Genomic DNA, 20912 nt, shown 5'->3' on the forward strand with positions numbered 1-20912 from the left:
TAGGCTTTCCTTCTGGCGTGCCAGTGCTGAAGAGCATCTAGTGCTCTCAGGCAATCTGTTCCAGTGTTTCGCTGTTCAGCAGATAATATTGAAGAATAAAGTCCAGTCCTGGAAAGCCCCTAAGTGTGAATGAAAACATTTAAAAATCGATACTGTGCTTTACAAGGAGAAAATGGGTGTGCAGTGACCCTAGAGAGAGATACCAGGCAGACTGAATGCCTGATCCAGAAGTCTTTACTCAAGCAGAAGTTTCATTTTATTCCTGAATTCTTTTATTTCTGCTTTACTGACTTAATGGCCCCATGCATCCATTACTGGCATGTGTATAGCTTTGGGAGCACTGAGACCAGCTTTGGGTTGGACTCGTTGGCATTTGGGCTGTTGTGTTATGAAACCACCAGCCAGTGAGTTTACTCACCACCCTGCTGTAACTGAGTGAGATGGAAAGTATCTTTGTCTCAGGGCAAGGAGGACAGGGACTGCCCATCCTCAGCCCCTGCAGAGGTAGGGTCTTGGTGACTGCTGAGTCCATGTGTTTCCACATAATCTCATGTGTGGCCAGGCTTTGCTTGTATTTTGTTTTGCAGATGGAGATAGCTTGGAGGTTTCTTTGTGCTTCCCTGATCCTTTAGCTCCGCTGTACTAGGCAGGTGTGATCAGGAATTACATGGCAGGAGGGAGAAGCCAGTGCTGAGCTTCATGGAAAAGCCAGGCTTTGCTTTTTGGAACATGCATTGCAACTCCTGTAATGCGAAGGCAGGAAACCTTAAGTGTGTAATCACTGAAAGGTCAGCTGGCTTCGTGCACATTAGTAACATGCATAAAAATTTAATGAGTCTTACTAATTGGTTTGTTGTGGTGGAATTTTATTAATGACACACCAGCGATTTTTAGTTAATGCTAAAAACTTAATAAAGTGCAATGAAAGCTGCTCTTTGCACATGCCTGCTTCTCATTGATAAAATGATAAGATTTGAAGCTGGTGAGGGCTGCGCTGTTGGAGACAGCATAGGCACAATCCCAGAGCTGGGGATAACACAGGTCTGTGGTAGGGCATGAATTCAACCTTCACTGCCTCTATTCCTCACTGCTGCTCCATTGCTTGAGCACCCTGATGCTTGCCCTGATACCAGTACTGTCAAAGCCCAGACTTCCTGGGACTTAATCTCCTGCTGTTGTGGGTTACCTTTATATTCAGAAGGTGAAGATTGGCTTATTTGCTTGTTGGATTTTGTAAAGCTTCTTGCTTTTGGAAAATTAACTAGTTTGGGTCTTTGTTTCAAGCCGTATATGCTGGAAACATTGTGATAAATGTTCAGGAAAGAGCAAGATAAGGATGTTGATCAGTTAAAATTGTATTTTTCCTTTTTACTCCTACACTTAGAAGGAACAGATATTTTTGTTTTTATTACAATCTATCCAATTAACTGCATGAATAAGTATCCTGCATTTCTGAAAACTAATATTCCTGAAGAAAACTACAGAAATGTTCTGTTTAAAATACGATGATGTCTTGCAAATCCTGCACTGCTGTTCAAACAACAGGCCTCTAAGACACTAATGTTAGGGAAACAAGGTGAGCTCTAGGGCTGTACAGGTTTAAATAAACTGGTTGAAGCAAAACCTACTTGCAGTCAATGTCAGGGGTTCAGTTAAGCACTTTCACCTCTCCTGGTGTGAAGAGGCAAAACCCAATAAATTCAGACATGAGCCAAGAAGAAGAATGTTACCTCTTCTGGGTTATCATCTCTTCCGTTGTGGATACCTCCAGTTTCTATGGACGTGTGCTGGGGAGCTCCCTGGAGTGTGCACCTTACATTCTTGGATAGAGTTGTTTTAAATGTGATGCTTTTCCAACTGTGCTGTGGAGTATCCCTCAGTGTGTGTTTGACAGCCTGGTGTCCTTGGAGCTTGGGGTGTAGGAAAACACAGGATCTCTCCATTTGCAGCCTTGTGCCCACGTCAGATGTGGTTATGTAAGATACGCGCAATTTTTTTGAGGGGTGATGTGCCAGGCACAAAGTGGAGCACTGGGGAGCCTGTATCTGTATTAATCCTTTATACTGATATTTTTCTTCTCCATAACTACTTGGAACTTGTTGAGAATTCATCTGGTTGCAGACTTCAGGAACCCTTGATGGGTGCCTAGCAGACAGGTGCATTTTTCCTTGCTGGGTTTCAGAAAGACTTCTGCAGCATCCTTGTTTTTCAGAGCTGGATTACAAGCAGTCAAAGTGCCACATTATGATGGGTGATCACTGCTGAGGTTAAACCGGAGTTTTGTTGTGGGCTTGCATTAGCAGCTTTGATTGACAAGTTCCCCCTCTTGAGCTAGTTCACCCTTCATGTTCAAGTTTCTGTCTTGCCCAGCCTTGCACTGAAGGGTAGGAGGGTGACATCAAAAGGGAGGCTCATTTACAGTCTGGTGCCTGTAAATATTTGTCTCTGAGCTTCATCTAAAATTCAGTGGAGGTGGTGAGGTTCAAAGGGTGTGTTTGGAAGGTAAGGGCTAGGATTTTTGCTTTTTATGAAGTCTATATTTTCCTACTCTTTGTTTGCTTTTTTGAAGCTTGCCAGCAGGTTTTTGTAAGAATTCTTGAAAGTAGTGGCTCCCACAAGGGACTTTTGGCAAATTTGGGGCCTGATGATGGCATTTTCCATGTCAGGCAATGAAGGATCTGAACCCCAGTGCACAGAGCAGTGAGTGATTTCTTCTGTTTGCAAAAATTAGAATTGTCTTAGAAAAAAAGTCTTAGAAATTTGCTATATGAGTAAGAGTGGCAGAACATTTCATTGAAGATTAGCCAGGAAGAGATCTAGAATAGACTGCCTTTGGAAGACAGTGCTTCCTGTTGATTAATTAAGCATCCCACCTTGGTGATCCAAACAGACTTGATATGTATGAGATGTTGGGTGAGTAAAGATGGCAAAATAAGGTTTTTTTTCTGCCAACAAGGTTTGCAGTACAGGATGCATCTGGGGCTGTTATTCCATATACAGCATTTGTATGTTGAGGCAGAACTGCGTAATCCTCTTTCCTATACTCTCACAACAGGACAACTGAGTCATTCAGCTCCTTACCCTGAGCTGAAATGCAGAGATGAGAAAGTGGTTGGTGAGGGTGCCTGCATGTCCTCAGTGGCATGTTCTACAATGGGACTGTAGAAATGGGGTCTTGGTGTGGATTTCCCTCTTGGGTGTATTTGGTGATCTTTCTTCCTCTCTTTGTGTCTATTCTCTTTGGTGATGGTTGTCTTTGTGTCTTATCTCTTCGGTGATGCATCTGACTGGCAGAGCAGTGGTATGGATCAGGCAGTGGTTGTGCTTCAAGCTTGGGTCCTTGTGTACCTCTCTTATCCCATGCCAGGTTTCTCACTTTGGCCAAGACTTTCGCTTGTGCCTCAAGTGGGAAGCAGGGGAGAGGCTTAGACTTCTTGCCATGAGGTCAAAGTCTGTCAGAATAAGGGTGGTAAAGTTTGCAGAGGACAATCTCCACCCAACTTGCACGATGTTTGTCATCACTCAGATGTTGATTTTTATGCTCACGCTAGCAGATTAATATGCTACCTGAGAAGTTACCTAATATTAGCCAGATCAAGGCACTGTGCAGGAGAGAAACCAAGAATAATTAATCTTGGAGTGCTTGAGAGCAGTAGCAGTTCTCCCAAAGTAGGAGGAGAAGCAGTGGTAGAAAAGGAGGTGAAGGTGATCTCAGGTAAACTGGTGCAGATGTTGCTCAAGCCGGCTGGCATCTAAGGAGCTTTAGCCCTCAGGGAGGATTCTGTGAAGGTGGGACCTCTGAGGCAGGAAAGCTTTTCTCCCTACCTGACTATGGTAGATTAAGGGCGGGACATCTTCATCCAAGGGATGATGAAAAGGCTTCAAGTATGGCTTTTATCTTTTTGAACTAGTGATTGATGGTTTCTATTTTTAGATGTATATTTAATGGAAATAGCAGGTTTTCAATCTTTGTACAGTCAAGTTTCATTTCTACTCCTGCCACTTCCGCTTTGCTCACTGCTGTTCCTGTCAGTCTCTCCTGGACTGTTGCCTCCTGCTTTTCCTCAGACTGTGTTCCCTGTCTAGTTCTGTCTCTTTTTTTCCCCTGTGCTGATTCACAAGCCTGTCAGCCTTGAAGAGTGTATGATCTTGGGCCCTGTTGTATGCCTCTCCTGCTATTGCCATGTTCCCCCTAGGAAAGCATCCTGCTACAGCTGGGTGCTGTGGCCTCCGTCTTCATCCATGAAGCTGTAAAAGGAGTGGGCCCTTTCCTTGGCATCCAAATCAAGCCCACTCCAATTAGCAGAAGTGGGAAGCATCTGCATTTTCTTTAATGTCAGTGGGGCTGCAGGTATTCAGGACCTGTTGAGAGATGGGAACTTTTGAAAGTATTAGATTTAAGTTACTGGGTTTTTTAAGTACTGGCATTTTAAATTTCTTGCCTTGCTGCTGTGTGCTTGTCAGTAGATATAAATATAGCTGGGAACTTGGATGAGACCAGTTTCCCACCGAGCTTGGGGGTGTCTGGCTTTCTGTATCCCAGACTCCTGGCATGGTCCATGACACTTACTAAAGGCTTGTTAATTCTGAGAGCCAATCTTGAATGAAATCCTAGACTAATATTTGACTGCATCCCTTTAAAGATTCAGCATGTAGTGTTGTGTTAGATTCCTGGCACTTGCTTCTGATATAAATTTGAAATGCTGATGTTACAAATGAGCTCTGATCCAAAGTGCTCATCCTGTAGGTGAAAGTTTGAGCTCATAAATTTATTAACTCTCAGACCATTATCAAAATCAATATTTGTTCACTTTTTTTGCATATTTATCTTAACAGTGGCTCCAGATTTACATTTCTGATCCATTGTGGGTGTTGTCTGTATTTTAAGTCTGCATGCTACAACCAAGTTCCTATCCCAGCTTCAAAGGAAAATATAGGACCAATTTTAATGACAATGTACAATTGTACTGACATGTCCCAAAGCCTGAGGAAACCTGTTCATTAAAAATTAATGGAGTAGGAAGTCCTGGCATAAAGTAAAGCCTTGAGTGAAATTCCGTGGCTTCATGGACTGTTAATTCTTTATTAGGTTTTCCTAAGGCTGAGATAAAAGGCATTTTATCTTTTTTAAGGTTTGCATTAACATGTCATTGAGTTTTATAGATACATTGATCTTCGTTTGGCTAATCGAGAAAGTGGAATAGATATGTGTTATAGGCTAGAGCAAAGAAAACTCACAACACTTCAGATTTTCTTGTTATTTTTAGTTAAGTTTTCTTCAGATACAGAATTGTGACCAGTGGGCAGAGCTGTGATTTTCAGCTCACTGTATTTTATTGGCTATCCTGCCTCAGTTTCTTTCCCTTTTCTTGATCTTTTTAAATTGCCTTTACTTTGTAGCTGCTTTGGCAGTGAGGTTGGTGTGTCTTCACTGGAAACTAGCAAGGTTTGGCAGTATTTCTTAGAAATACTGTCCATGTCTGTGATGGGTTCTTGGCTACCTGAGACTGTTTTTATAATGTGTATTCCAGCATGAGATAGGGCAATGAAGTGTGTCTTTCGATTCAGAGAAAGGACCTGAATTTGACCGATGCCAACAGTTTCTTTCCTGCCCATGAGCAAAGATCAAGTGGTGGGTCTGCAAATTTCCAGGAGAAGGCACCATGTCATAGGACATAGCTGGGACAATGGAGGCTGCACATGGAGTGTCTGGGAAGATAAAAACAGTTCTTACTCCCTTACCCTGGCTGTGAAATCTTGGCCTGGTTGAAGTTGGAGGGACTTTGTTAAGCCAGGGATTGATCTCTGCTCTTTTGGCCAGCCCGTTAGTGCCTTGTGTTGCTTGGGAGTCTGTGTCTTACTGCTGGGGGCTTTTTATGGTGCCCATCTTAAGGAGAAACGCATCATCCTCACCAGACTCACTATGTGCATTTATTAAGGAAGCCTCTATGGAGAAAACTATTAATAGCCATCGTTCGTAACAAAGATTGTGTGGTGGTTGGTGTATTAGCACTTTGCATGAGTGTGTGAAAGAGGAACAAAATGATAGGTGGATTTTGTCTTTTCTCTGTTGAAATCATTGTTTCATCAGTTTTGCATGTGCATGATGGAAGTAGACCCAGGTGACAAAGAAGGGGTGGCGATGGGTCTCTGCAGCTGGAGAGAGTTCCACCCCAGATTGGATGTTTTGTTCCCAGCCTCATTAGAGCTCTGCACCTTGACAAATGGGATGAACCAAACACTGAATTAAGTTCCCTGTGTAGGACTGTGTGATGATGACCTTCCCTGCTTGTTAGCTCTGAGGTGGGCAATCTTCCCGTTCTCCACACTGGATGGACTGCCAGGCCTGTGTTCACAACAGAAAGGCACAGGTTGGTTTTGGAGCTGGTCTCCTTTGTATCAAGGGCTTATTTGATCCTTTCCTTGCCAACCAGTCTTGCCAAGCCAAAGCATCAGAGCAGCTTAGATCTCACTTCTCATCTTCAGCTCCCCACTCTTGCAGCCTCTAGCAAATGCTTATTTTAGCACCAGCTGTCTGTGATCCCTTTGAACTCTCTGATATGAGATTAAATGTTAATTTACTATGTATCATTATAGGATTATATGTTATCTGTAGGATAATGGAATCCAAATGTTAGAATAGCATGTTTGAGATTTAGTGCTTGCACAGATTTTCTTCCACTAAGGAAACAAGAATAGTTGAAGGTTAGAAGACTGAAAAAGAGGTGAATTAATCTGACTGATCACATCTAGCTAAGAGCTCAAGCCCTGAAAGAATGTAGCCAGAGGTTCATAATCTTTTTGCAGAGTTCAGAATAAGCAGAGAAATAGTTGACTGAGCTTTTTGAAAACTAAGTAAGTATGAAGGAATTGTTATCCGCTTTGGGTGTTCCATGGGCTAAATCCGCTGGATAAATTATGCAGTGTGAATTATGTACTCGCCTGTAGTTACAAATGCCAGATGAAGCAGAGTGCTCAAGTGACCTGTATGCTGGGTTTCTGCAGAATTTTATTCTCTGGGCTGTGGGTAGGTGAGCATTACTAGATGTAATAAAATATGACTTGAACTTGAATTGACTTAAAACTTGAACGGCTCTTGAATGTTTCCACACAAAGATTTACAGGAGATGCCACCAAGCAGAAGGTGAGCACAGTTTTTTGCTGCTCCCTCTCACTGCCCATTATGGCAACTTCAAATGGCCAAATGCTGACACCGAGCTGTGATGGAGCTGCATCCTAGACACAGAGATGAGATTGGGGTTGGTGAGGTCAGTTGGATTTACGGGGTCTTATTCCAGTCAGAAACTGGGCCTGCAAACTTGTGCTAATGCAAGAAGTGGCCCAGAGGAGGAGGAAGCAGATGTTTGTATTTGTAACCTCTGCACTATATTATTACTGGTACAAATTCAGTTTCTATTTCTTAAATGATAAGTTTTCCCTGAAATAGCTGACAACTAGTACTGCATGCTAACCCTATGCATAAACACTCCTGGTGTGGAAAGTTTGAGCCTCAACTTTCCAGGTCTCTCAGCCTTGAGTCCTTTTTCCAAGCTGCTACACATTGCTATTGGTGAGTTGTTTCAATTCAGAGGTTAAGAGGGGAAAGTTGGGAAACACTGTTATAAATTAGTGTGCATCCAGTTCGCTACCAGCTCATCCTCGTAGGTGAGCACTTTCTGCTCTGGTCCAGGCAGCGGCCTAAACTAATTCTAAACTAATCATCATCTTAATGTAATCATTGTGTTGATGTTCTGGAGTTTCCTATCTCATGTGTCCGGTTGGGCTATGAGTGTGATATCTTGTGACTCTTTCTCAATGTTATAATTGCCCTGTCATGGAGGAAATAATTAGATCCAGCTTTTTGCCTTCTTGGGCAATCTCAAATCTGATCTGATTTATTTCTCTTGACTCTTGAAGAGTTTGAAAATGCTGTCAGCTAATGCTCATTATCTTCTATTACCTTAATATAGTAACAGAAGTGAACCTCCTCATCCAACTTTGTGTATTCCTTGGGAGTTCTTATTCTTTGCCTATAAGTTAATAATTGTCTGTGAGCAAGATAACTGTATTTGGTGCATCACAGTATGAAAGCCATAATAAGTTTTCACTTTCTTTCCACACCAATATTTTGACAAGATCTTCTTGAACTATCTCCTCCAGAGCTATTGGGAATTTTCCTTGTGCTTAGAAAATCGAACTCTAAATTACTAATCGGCAGCAGACAGAGAAACAAACACTCAAGGAGTCCTGGGTGAGGCTGCAGGCTCCTTCGCCCCTGCCCATGAGGAGCCGTTCTCCACGTGTGAATGACAAGCTGTAGCCTTTGCTCTTTGTAGTAAGAGGAAAGTGCTACTGAGGGATGGTTATTTTGTCCATTCTGACAGCATCTGCCGTGGATTTGGAAATATGTCAAATGTGTATTCATAAAGTAAAATAATGCATTCAAGCATGAAAAATTCTGCTTTGTTCTGATAGCGGGATGTGCTCGAGCAGGACTGTTTCGATAAGCAAGGGAGCAGGGGAGGAGGTCAGCAGCCTCCCTAAGAATACAAAGCTCTTTTACTCCATAGCAAATTAATGGAGTTGCTCGAGGCTGTTGTCATTCCAAAAATAAAATGTTGAATTAAGTAAAGGAATCTGAGAGAAGACAGAAACTTTTGTTCTGGGTATGTTTTTGGGGTGGGGAAGCTGTCAGTAGAAAGGAAGGATTTATGTTTTCATGTGCTGTTCCTTGAGAAGAGATATAAATTGATAACTTAATGATGTCTGAACTGCAGAACTAGGCGTGTGTGGTTGCTTCTATGAGTCGGAGAACACATACTGTTTTGGGAGCCTGGTTAGTGTAATGTTGGTTGTCTGCAAGAACAGTGCAAAGCATGTGTAGAAAATTGGGTTCAGAGAAAAAAGATGCAGGTATCTCTGAACTTACAGTGGTAAATCTGTAGAGCCATGGAGCTTTTTTCTGGAGCAGCTAAAAGGCTGGCTGGCCTCACAGGTCTCAGTTCTCAAACTCAGTAGCTTGTGCTTAAATTTCCCAGTGGGAAAACTCCCTGACTTGGTGAGACTGCACACACACTTGAAATAACGTATGTGCATGCGTGTTTGCCACGATAGGGACACAAATCTTGCTGGAGGCAACAGCCTGCACCTCTGGAGTTCAGTGGAGAAACCTAAGTGAAAGCTGACTTCTTTCCACAGACTTAAACACTGCAAAGATTGAATCAGGTATTTATCTACATTGCTAAGAGTCACAAAATTCAGCATGTGTAGTCAGGGTCACTGTCCAGGGGAGGAATCTGACAGCAATGGAGAGTGAAATGAGAATTGCTCCCAGTGCTCAGGCAGAGCTGGTGCTGCTGCTGGATACAGGATTTTGCTTTGCGTGTCTCTGCATCCTGTTTTGTTCTAATGCAGTCCCCCAGTGGGGCTGTGCCTGGTGTCTACTTTTCCTGGGATTACAGTCGCAGTGGGGTATGGATGAGTGCTGGTAAGCCAGAGGATTTTCTATGCATTCGAGACATATCTGTGTTCTTAATAACTTTACAGGGGTTTTATTGTAAGCTGCTTTTGTTGTTTCCAGTGGCTGTTCGGGTCCATCAGTTTGGAGCTTGTTTCCTCTAAGATCTTTGAAACAGCAGATGGAGAATCCAGTGAAAGCCCATTGCTATGGAGAAAGGCTTTGGGCTAACCTTACCTCTTTCTGACAATGCTTTTAGAGAATCTGCTGCCAGCATTTTAATATCATGTCATTTCTGGCTCATGCAAGGAATTTTACAATATCACCAAAGGCAGAAACCTCGGTGGGGAGAATCAGGAGTACTATGAAATGATGTATCTGTGTATTCTGCAGATGCAGGGGTGTAGGAGGTCTGCAGTATATAGAACTTCAAGTTACTTTGCTTCATTTTGTCTTCAGGTGTAATTCTTGAGGCCACTGAGTGCAGTCCCAAACTGGAACTTGCAAAGAGAAACACAGCAAAGATCTGGGTCCTCCAGCAGCCAAAGAGGAACTACCAGGGAGGGATCAGCCCAGACTGGGGCAGAAAATATTGCTGTTATTGCCTAGAGGAAAAATTGAAAATGCTGAAGCAAATTTAGGGAAAGATCCTTTTGAAATGGCATTTGTGTCTTAAAATGGGAGTGCAAGCAATGCAGATAGCACTGTGTTTCTCTCTATGGTTTCAATGGTGAACTCAATCTGGGAGTAATACAAACCTATGTTAGTGGTTTGGGAGTAAAATAGCCTTTCTGATAATGTTGGAAGTGGACTTGAGTGGTTCCTGGAGGGTAGCTGTGCCATAATGTCCCCTTCATCTCTGCCTGATTCCTTTTGGGGTGCCATTAGCTGGGGTTGTGAGGGCATTTACTCCAGTCCTTTACTGCTGTACCAGTGAGTACCTTTGTGAGAGATGAGGATGCACTTTGCTATTCAGCCTTAGCTGCTTAGATCAATATCTGCAGGAGGAGAGTGATTTTAATAAAAGGACTTTAAGCTTTCCTATCTTCATGACAGATAGACCCCAGCTAACATAAATCCTGGCCTTTCTCCTGTCAGTCTCTTGGCTTTGTGTGTCATGTAGATGTTTTGACACTTGAATACAAACATTTCACAGTTAGCTAATAGTTCGGAGCATATATTTAAGAGATTTACTTCTGCAATCACCTGGTACCTTTAGTAAATGTGTTAGCCTTGTAAGGCCTTTCATTTGTTTGGAAAATATATCCACACACTCCCATACACCTATGTTTTCTGTTGTTTATGGCGTATCACTGAGAGAAAATGAATTTTGCTTCAGATCACAGTACGAGGGAGCCCTCTCTTAGCCTCCTCTTTAGGAATGAGAACCTCCAGCAGTCATGACAAACCTTATTTATCAGGTGTCAGGAGGGATGCACAGGGTTTTGCAGTGTTGGCAGCTGGAAGCACCAACTCTGCACCAGGGAAAGGAGCAATACCAGGACCAGTGCCATGAGGTGGGGAGCTGAGGGATACATCTGCAGTCCTGATGTGGCCCCTGGGACTGTAACCCAGCCTGGCTTCACCTGCGGTGGCTGTGCCTCTCAACTGTCCCCATACAAATCACCCTTCTTCCTGAGCTGGTGATGTCCTGGTTTTCAGGGTTGTTTTTGGCATCTCCACCTCCAGATGAGAAACGCTGGTGGGTGTCTGGAAGGGAGAAGGAGGTTTTAGGAAGTCCTGACACTGCTCATGCCTGGGGAAACAGCTTGAGGTGGACTTGGTGTTCATGGTTTGTATTTATGGGGCTTCTGCCAATGATCCCCTTCTCCTATCTGGACAAGAACTTGCTGGCCCTGGGAGGCCAGAAACAGTTATCCTGTCCTTTGTACAGTCCCTATATGGGACCACATAGTACTTCTGCACAACATCTAGGTAGGACTACAGGAATATATCTAACTTCCAGCTTTTTTGATTGGACACATTTGAATGTTTTTAACAGTGAAGACTTTGGCCAGAAGCTTGCCTGTGGGAGGGAGGCAGAGGTGAATAAATAGAATACGTGATGACATAAAGATTTTAGGAGGTAGAGGGATGAGCACGTTACTCACAGATGGTGAAGCTATCCTAGCATTTTTCATGGAAAGGTATTTTAGGGATGTTTAGAGAGTTTTAAATTTTTTTTATTGTGACTGTTTTTTCTCTGTCTCTAGCACATAAACCCAGGTGCCTTAGTTACCATGTGTCCCACTGTACAGGGTTCAGAGGGAGCAATAAAAGTCTCTAAAACTTACCTGAAATAGCCTTCATACAGTTACAGATGTCACAGGTTTAATGTCCTGTATCTCAGGTCCTTCCAGGCCTTGACGTGGTGGTAGCACTTGGAGGAAAGGGAATCTCTCATCTCCCTGGTGGAATAAAAGTTCTACTTTATAACCTCTGTTGATGCTAGATCTTTGGGTTAAAAGCTGTGACAAGATTAACATGCAATGGCAATAATTCAGGAATTTGTGCTCCTTATGATTGGTCAGTGTAGTTGTTGGCATTCAATACTTGGGCAGGAATTGTGCTCAAGTCTAGGGGTTCTCAAAAAGAAATGATGGTGTAGGGGTGGCAGAAGGGTGCCCTGTCTAGGAAATGTTAAACCCTCAGGAGAGGTGAATTTGTTACAGTAGTGTAACACATTACATGCATACTCTTATTTCATCTTTTTGTGTTTCAAACTGTGTTACCTTTAAGCTACAAGAACCTTAGTCTTTGGAAATAAACATAATCAGCTTGGAGAACCATTCTCTGCTTAATAATGGTTCAGCTGTAGCTTTATACCTGATAAAATCTTATGTGGTCAAATCCAATGGCTGCATGGACTAGCATGTAATTCAGAGGAGAAAGCAGTGGCTTTATTGCTTGGGTTGCATGTTGTTTCCTGGTTAGGATAAATATGTGGTCTGTTTGGTAAACAAGCCTGAACTCCTCCTTTCCAGTTATAATAATCCTGTTAACAGTGCTCTGCCCAGAGAATGGCAAATAATGAGGTGATGGCTTAGCAGGGCAGTTCTCAACCTTTTGTAAGTGGAGCCTTGTTTCCTTGGGGAAAAGAAAAACCTTTGATAGAGTGGGTATAGTGCTGTTATAAGGGGTAAAAAACTCAGGGTAAACTTCGTATATTTATGCGATGCATTTACTTCACTTTGCGTGCTTGTATGTGCTTGTGTAATTTTGTGTCGTCTTGCTTTGTAATTGCTTTAGGGATCACTTCTGAGGGTATTGTAGATGAGGGAGTGCAGATTGAGTGCCTGTGCCCACTGAGAGCACAGATCCACCTGGCCCTGCAGCCCATTTCTGATAGTACCCAAAAGCAGATACTTGGTAGGAAAGAGCAAGAACAGGCAAATGCTGAGGATGCTTCTAAATGTGCCCTGAGCAGCCCATGGCAGAGGTCTTAGTTTTGCATAGTGCTGATTTAGAGAGTGCAGCGAGCAGTATTCTCTCTGGAGTCCCACACTTCACATGCTTTTCTTGCTGGACTAATGGCACTTTTGGCCTTTTTAGGTGTTTTTTTCTTTTTCTTTTTTTTTTTTCTCTCCCAGTTTTCTAAACTTTTGCTGATAAGAGAACCCTGAATTAATCCTCAGGCCTTTTGGGTATTGGATTACACTCTGCCTCACTCCTTTCTGTGCCAGCAGTGATGGAACTGGCATGGGATGTTAATCCTGCTGTACCTATTCACTCAGTCGTAGAGGAAAATGTATGAAAACAAATTGCTAGTCCAAGCTAAATTTAGATTTATTCAGTTGGAGTTAATTATAATCTTTATTTAGTCCCAAGTGATGCCTTCTTATCATACGCTTATTATAGCTGAGAAAATTAATTTTTATTCTACCATAAAGGTGAATGTAATAATCTGGGTTCAGGGAAGGGATTACTTTAATAAGATTTATAGGCAGCCTTTCAGACAGGATGGTTTTATTACTATCTGTAGGTGGCCTTGCTGTATGTATGTCTTTCAGTATGGGTGACTGTGCAAAATGCATGCAAGCTGAAAACTGTAGTGAGCACCAGCTTGAAAACTTCAATATCCTACTTAATTTTTTGGCAGTGGTAAGCAGGCAAAGCACTTGACTTGCTTTGGAACACAATTATACAGTTTATTACTGAACTTGTGGCCTGATCAGGGTTTTATTCATATGCATGCCTTAATTTTGCCCCCAAAAGATGTATTTTAGCAGACAGAAGATTTAAGAGGCCCAAGGCGTTACTTTCAAGCTTTCTGGAAGCAAAGTGATGTGCAGACATAGGCATGTGGTCTGGGAAAAGAAGCTTTAGGGAAGAGCGAGCTGTCAGATCGAATGGGCCAACTCACTCCTTTCCCCATTGACATCTACATCTGCAGCATGCAGGTCTCCACTGGCTACCATTAGCAGTTGAGTTAGCTGCTGGAAATAGGCTCCTCCCAAGGGTGATTTATTACCTCTAAGATAAAAGTATCTATGGATTCTGGAGAATCTTTCAGTGATTTACTGAGAGGGGAGACTGGAGTCGTGCTGAGCTTAGATACCTATTTGAAACGAGATGGCCAACTCCCATAGTGTGTGGTCAGAACATGGAGCTGCAGTGGTGCTTGGGTAGCAGAAGTCTGAGACATTAGAAGAAAAGTGAGACAAAGTCCCGGGTCCACAGAAGTTAATGAACCTCTCATCACTTTGAGATTTTTGCATTAAGTAGACCTTTTTTTGTAAATTGCATCCTTTTTCTTGTCTTTCAAACCAAACCGCCTGACCAGCAACATTCTGTAGAGCGAATCTGTCTGCACAAATGTGTAATCAAGATGGAACGTAAGGACTGTGAGCTGGTTGTGAGTTCTATCCTTACCTCAAACTAGGATAAGAAAATTAGAGAATGAGAAGAGCTCAAAGGGCTCCTATAATCTTTTCTCATGCTACAATTTTTTATATGTTGACAGCTTCTGCACTGACTTTAATGTTAAAAAATATCGTGATCTCTTCTTAGCTCTTTCTTGCAGTGTTGTATCTTCAAATTATTCTATTACAGTTGAAAAGACTTACTATGGTTTGTGTTTTGTCTTTTTGTTCTGTGCTCGTGTAGCTCACTATGTAAGTACCCCAAGTACTAAAGGAGGAAAGCTTAGTTTTGAATGGTAGGTGATGGAAGTTGTTCCTCAGCAGGACTGTGGAGGGTTTATCTCTTCCTTTTCCGCCCTAATGTAAAACTGAGGAGATGAGTCACAGGATGGACTCTGAATGTGGAAGTAAACAGTGACATCCTCCTTCCATGGATATCATATTAAATTTTGAATGAGTCAGGGAGAGTGTGAGGCGGGTGTTCATCTGGGCTCCTTAAATTCTCACTCAACCCAAACTTATCCTACTCATATAGTGCTCAAATGAGGTCTAAACTCGTGATACATTTCCACTCCAATCATCCTCCTCATTTTCTTGCTGCCAGGATTAAGAGTCAGAGCTTCTTCAGCTGTAACCAGGCCAAATCACCTTGCACATGGCTGGGGTCCTTAAGCAGCATTACGGGTTACCCCTTGCATGTATGAGAGAAAGTGACCTACACAGCTGGTCCAGAATTAATTATTCTGCTATAATTTATCAGCTACAGAATAGCTTTCCTTGTGTAGACACCCTATTCTGGGATACAGTTTGTTTTTATTCAGGGATAATGCCTGCATTTCCAGAGCAAAATAATAATTATGAATAGAGCCATTTTTTATAGTGGAATAATGTACATGTGTAGTTTGTTCTTTATGGTCTTCAACAAGGCATGGTGGGAAGGGCTGGTGATTTTTCTCCTATACAGACAAGCCATTGATTGCCTCTGCATGAGTCATGGATAACATCATAGTACTTACTGGCACCGCATTACTTGAAATGATTCCTCTTTGTAAAAGGAATGTCTGTATGATCTCACGCTACAGTTCTGATGATGCTGCAAGAAAGCAGAATTTGAACATTTTTGCAGTTTTTCCCCAGGTGCAGGATCAGATTTCTTGTTTGTTTTCAGAGAAAAAGAATATCAAAAGTTGCAATTTTAAACGCTTCTTGTTCCTCACACCTTCAGCTTCAGAATTACTGAGGGCTTATGGAAGACTTGGCTTCTGTGAAGTAGCTCGCTAAAGTAGAAGGAAGATTTAGATGTGAAATTTGGATTCATGCTTCATCAGGAGTTATTTTCCTTTTTACTTTCAAAATGATGAATTTTAAAGACTTCCTTCTTGCTGCAGCTTAACGTAGATGCATTAGTTTTTAATGCTGATCTGCCACTGCCACCACTGCCTTCTAATAGGATACTTGTTTTGCTTCTTATTAAAATGTATGAAAGCTAAGAAATGTAGCTTGGGATGAAATCTTGAGTTACATGAACAGCAGACTTTTATTGCACAATGTGAACTACACCTGTGACTTTGTGTGTGTCTTAGCTCTCTGCTGCTTTTTGTGGCATCAGTCCATGGTCCAGTGAGATTAAAACTAATGGTGATGGATAACTTTATGCTCTTCAAAAACATCAGAAGGGTGTTTCCTTTCTGTTTGCACTCAGTTTTCAGGATGAGCTGAGCTATGAAGCTGTTGCCCGACTCAGGAGCGAGGGGGTTTGGCATAAAATGGGAGCGATGAGATTCGACAAGTTGACCTGGTTTTGCACTAGGGGTCTTGGTATTTGGCTAGTGCGAGTAAGTGTTTTAAAAGGAGCAAAGCACCTCCTGAAAACCTGCTACAAGGTAAAAGTTACTTTAGAAATTCAAGCTAAATATCCCAAAGTAACATTGAACATCTTACTTCCCTCCTTCTCCCTTCAATGCTACAGTGGTCTGAGAAACAGACTGTCTTCAGCACTGGGCTCTGGGGATGCTCATTCACCCTCCATTTACTTTTCTTCAACTCTTGCTCTCTTTTGTTACATAATTAGGCCTCGCCCACCTTCTGATCTAATGTTCTGCCCTCTTTTGATCTTGCTTGAGTGCTTATTAAAGGAGCAGGTGATTTATTCATTGCTTTGTTGCAAACCAGAAAGCTGCAAATGTGTCCTGTTTGTGATTGCTGCTGTGAGGAGATTGATGCTGTGGTGCTGATGTACTGAATTAAAAAGGTGGAGTGTTGGCCTGCCATTGTATGAGGTATTTCTTTCTAGATGTACCTTCAGTGTCATAAATGTGGCTAAATTCAGATATCATATTTTGTGCAGGCTGGTTCTAGGACAAAGCCCAGCCTTGTCGACTGGTGTTTATGGCTTCCCATATAAGCTTTCAGACAAAATTTGTGTCTCATTCTGTTTGAGTTACAGCAGGCTGGTATCCCAGCCCTTGTGCCAGTTCTGAGAAGAGGCACTGAATGTTGCACTGGAATGAAATGGAGGAAAGGGAAAAATGTACGTTCTAAGCTTCGTGTAAATCTCTGCTTGAGAGAGAAAATATTTGCATAAAGGATGGAAGAGGAAGGTCCTATAATGTGAAGACAAATGCATTTAAGCCTTGCCTTGCTCATGGTTCCTCTTTAAGCTCAGGAACTATGTCAGCGTTTAAATCTGTGTCTTGGGAGAAGGCAAACTTCAGCTCTTCTCCCAGCAGTGGAGAGTACTCTTGCTGCTGTGTGTCCTTTGCTTTCCTGTATGGCTACACAAGTTTAATTACAAATGCAGTTTCTCAAAAATATTTATTTCAGATGTAGTTCAGTTTATCTACAATTCATCCAGGAAGGTGGTTGGCTGTATTTGACTCCTTACTGAAGAAACAACACCCTTCCTCCCCTTGCTGCCTCTGGTTTCAAGGGGCGAAGTTCACTTTCAGTGACTGAGTTGTGCAGTTGTACACCAGCACGCAAACGATGCAGTGTCAAGGTGCTCTATAAACAGCAGAGCAGTAGTGGAGCTGCTAAACCACTGCTTGGTAACTTTGGTTCTAGAATTGGCATTGATCTTCTTTCTCCCTTCTCCGAGGGAGATGAGCAGGATGAGGTTGTGTTTCCCGAATACTTTGTTATTCATCGGTGAGATAAGAGCTCTGGGGCTCACACAGAGCAGCACAGCAGGCAGTGGTGGGGCGTTACCTGACCCCTGGCAAATGGTGCTCACAACTGCTCTTCGCTTCCATCCCTGTTGTGGGTTGATGTGGTGCTAACAGGCAGTGTGTCCATCCCTGCTATGCAGCACCTGCTGCTTTCTGCGCTCTCTCACTTGTGCCTCCTACTCTTTACACTGCTTGTAGCTTGGTTAGCCTCTTTGCCTAGAGGGACTATGTCTGTCTTCTTCCCGAGTTGCTTATTACTACTCGCACCTTCTGGCTTGCCGTAGAGAACTGGGGTCCCTGGACCCAGGGGCTGCGCAGGTGCCCATCACTCACATCTGGGTGAAATGAGATGTGGAAAGGAAGGCTAAAGTTGATTTTCTCCAGTAGAAAGTTGGTTGTCCCTGTGTGAGGTGTGATGCCATACCAAGCTGGCCCAGTCAATGCTCACATAGAGAAGGGAGGAGGAAGTTTCTCATCCTCTGGGTTTCTGCATTTCAGCTGGGTGCCCAGGTCTGTGGCTGCGTGCAGCCAGGAGGTGTTGTCTGTACTGGCATGTTACGAGAGATGGGCTGAAATGTTTATGCATGGCATAAGAAACGAGAGGACACTCAAGTGGGGTGCTTGCATGGCAGCTGCTCTGCAACTGCATTTGCTTGTCAGTCTGAGAGGAAACCCTGATCTGATCCCTCTGTGGAGTAGGGAGAGATGTGACTGTTGATACTGCTTTCTGCTGAGAATTTTTTTTTTTTTAGGCTTTTTTATTTTTTTCACATATTTACTCATTTCCACAAAGAATGTTCCAGAAAAACATTGACACAATTCAGTATACAGCATCAGTAAAGGCAGAAGTATAGTGATGAAATAAGAAGCGTTTAAGTGAGTGTAGATAATCGCAAGCCATAGAAAATAAATGAGCAGAATTTCAACTGAGAACAAAAGTGGAGCAAAGTCAAATGGATGAGATTTGCCCTAGAATCTGTCTACATTAAGTGAAGGCTTAAAAAATACACAACCTGAAAAGTTAGCTTGCATATTAGAGCTTTTACCTGCTAAATTGTGGCTGCAAGTATCTGAATCATCTGGCTTATAGCAGGTGTCATTGTTTGCGCAGTTGCTGCCTTGTGTATCTGCTCTCCCCAGTCCTGACAAACAGTAAAATCTCCACTAAACTTCAGCAAGAGACAGCAAGAGCTTTGACCTTAGGCTCTGTCATTGTTCCTTTGTTATCTGTGTGCATTATGGAACTGCTTCATTTTAATTCATTTGGTTTCTGTTTATTTCTTCCCTGGCAGTCCCTGGAGCTGCATTCATCAGCTTTTTGTTGGAGCGTATGCATTGATAGTTTGAAAGACCCACCATTTCTTTCTGGTAGAGTCACAGCCCAGATTGAATATATTGCACTATTAATTAGAGATCGGCCCAAACCAAAGACGTCTGTTTGATCCCTCCCTCCCTCTGGAATCTTTTCTTGCCTAGGAAAAATTGCTCAGCTCCGGCTGGGGAATTGACCATTGTGTTGTAGAGAAACTTCCGTGGTTTCCAAACGTGTTTCATTCTCCTCTGGAATTAAATCAGAAAATCTTTCTAAGCGTCTGTGAACTCTTGTGTAAAGGATTTCTCTCCTTCTCTCAAGTTCACTCTTCACTATAAATCCATCCCACTGAGACCCCTATCAAACCCCGTTTTTGTGTGTGTGAAAAGTTTGGGTTTCAAGAACACAAAGCCTTTATCGGTTTGCCACTAACTTCCCAACTGCTGCCCTGGCAAAAGTAGACTGGGAGTGATGCACGTTTGCAACCCCTATGGCATTGTGTTAGTGACATTGGGCTAAAGACAATGTTCTGATTTATTACTATTTGGTATGTTAGATTCTTACGTATGTTGAAACATGGATGAGGAGAAGTTGTAAGTTTGACCTGGCACTAAAAGAACAAAGAGCAACCAGCAAGAAGCTTAGAAACTTGACTGGGGTCTGGCCAGTCAGTCTCCTTGTTTTCTCCAGTCTTGATTAATGGCTTTCAAGTAGATCTTAGTTGGGGAAGGTGGAGAGGGAGCTTACAGCTGATGCAGTGGGACGTTTTCAGTGTATGACCTTTGAGCCAACTGTGTTATTCCGTGTTACCTTTGTCAGATTGTTCTGTAATTGTGGCTAGCAGTATTGATCTCTGAGAATACATTGCTTTTGAGGAAAACTGAGGGGCGTGCTAAGCAAACATTAGAGTTGTGTTTCTGTTTCCTTTGGCCTGCAGTGGTGGAGAGCCGAGGAGGGATCATGGACAGCATACAGAGATTTTCAAACCTCCCAGCGTACCTCCCTGCAAACTTTCAAATCTGCAATGCTGATACTTTCTTCTTCCTCAAAGAAGCCAACCAGGATATCATGAGGAACTCCAGCTTGCAGTCTAGGGTGGATTCATTCTTTATATACAAAGCCAGACTGCCACCTGTCCTAAATGCCACGTATGGACCCTTTTCTGTTGAACAAGCTGTTCCCTTGGACCTCATGCTGACTTCTGCATCTTTTGGTTTCTCAAACCAATTCACTTTTAATTGGAAATTAAAATCTCACATAATCAACAGCTCAATCTATTCCAACAAACCTAAAATACAAACCTTGTTCTATATTGTGGGGAAAGACTGGGATGACTATAATTCTGAGGAGATGTTGCCTTGTGTGAAGATGTTTGCTCTCCTGGAGTCTAGAGAAGTTGTGGCCAGCTGTAGGTTGACAGGTCATCTGGGATTATGTGTTGCAGAGCTGGAATTGTCTCCTACCTGGTTCAGCTCCCCTCCACCCTTGGTTTCAGAGGAAACAGCCTCCCTGGAAGGGATTACTGTGGAGCTCTTCTATAAGATTTACACAGCAGATGGGGAGTGTTCTCCAGAGGATGAAAAATGGGAAAACAATATCCATGCAGGTCAAGATAATGAACAGAAGGCTTTGTCAGCTATGGAGAGGATTGGTAGCATTGTTGTTTACCCAAATCAAGATGAATTAAAACAGTCTTCATTGAGGCTGGATGAAAATATCGTTATTCGCTTACCACTCAACCCGGTCAGAGAAGGTGACGTTGTGACCTTTCATGTTGCCCTGGCTGAGGACTCTCTAGCAGACCAGTTTGTATTAAGGTAAGAGAATTTTTAAAGTGCTCTATGCTGAACAGCCCCCAAGCAGGGACAGATCTGTGTCAGATGTAATTTTGTTGGTTACATTCAGGGTCTTCCACAGAGAACTTAAGCATTTCCTTTCCAACTGGGGAAAATGATAAATAGTTTGGAATTATCTCTGTGGATGACACTTTTTTGATCATGGGGATTGATTTTAAAATATGAGCTATAAATTTTTGTGTGATTATTTTTTTTGTTGTAACTCTGTTTGCTTCTAGTCATTATTCTGCCTCTCTAAGTCAGGCAGGGTAACTGTGG

At 42.6% G+C, this 20912-nt stretch overlaps 1 protein-coding gene across 1 annotated transcript in view; it reads left to right on the plus strand.

The window, feature by feature from the left end:
- LOC133207527 (transmembrane protein 132B-like) overlaps window positions 1-20912 on the plus strand; it is a gene marked incomplete at its 3' end in the record, with an annotated part of 100728 nt that overhangs the window by 43125 nt on the left and 36691 nt on the right. Inside the window, exon 2 of the mRNA XM_061344505.1 lies at window positions 19736-20615. Coding sequence (XP_061200489.1) covers window positions 19736-20615 — 880 coding nt within the window. The remainder of the gene's footprint in view (window positions 1-19735; window positions 20616-20912) is intronic.

The sequence above is a fragment of the Neopsephotus bourkii genome, unplaced genomic scaffold (assembly GCF_033783945.1).
Source record: "Neopsephotus bourkii isolate Nb327-2 ecotype Australia unplaced genomic scaffold, CSIRO-AGI_Nbou_v1 NB_230, whole genome shotgun sequence".
NCBI lineage: Eukaryota > Metazoa > Chordata > Aves > Psittaciformes > Psittacidae > Neopsephotus > Neopsephotus bourkii.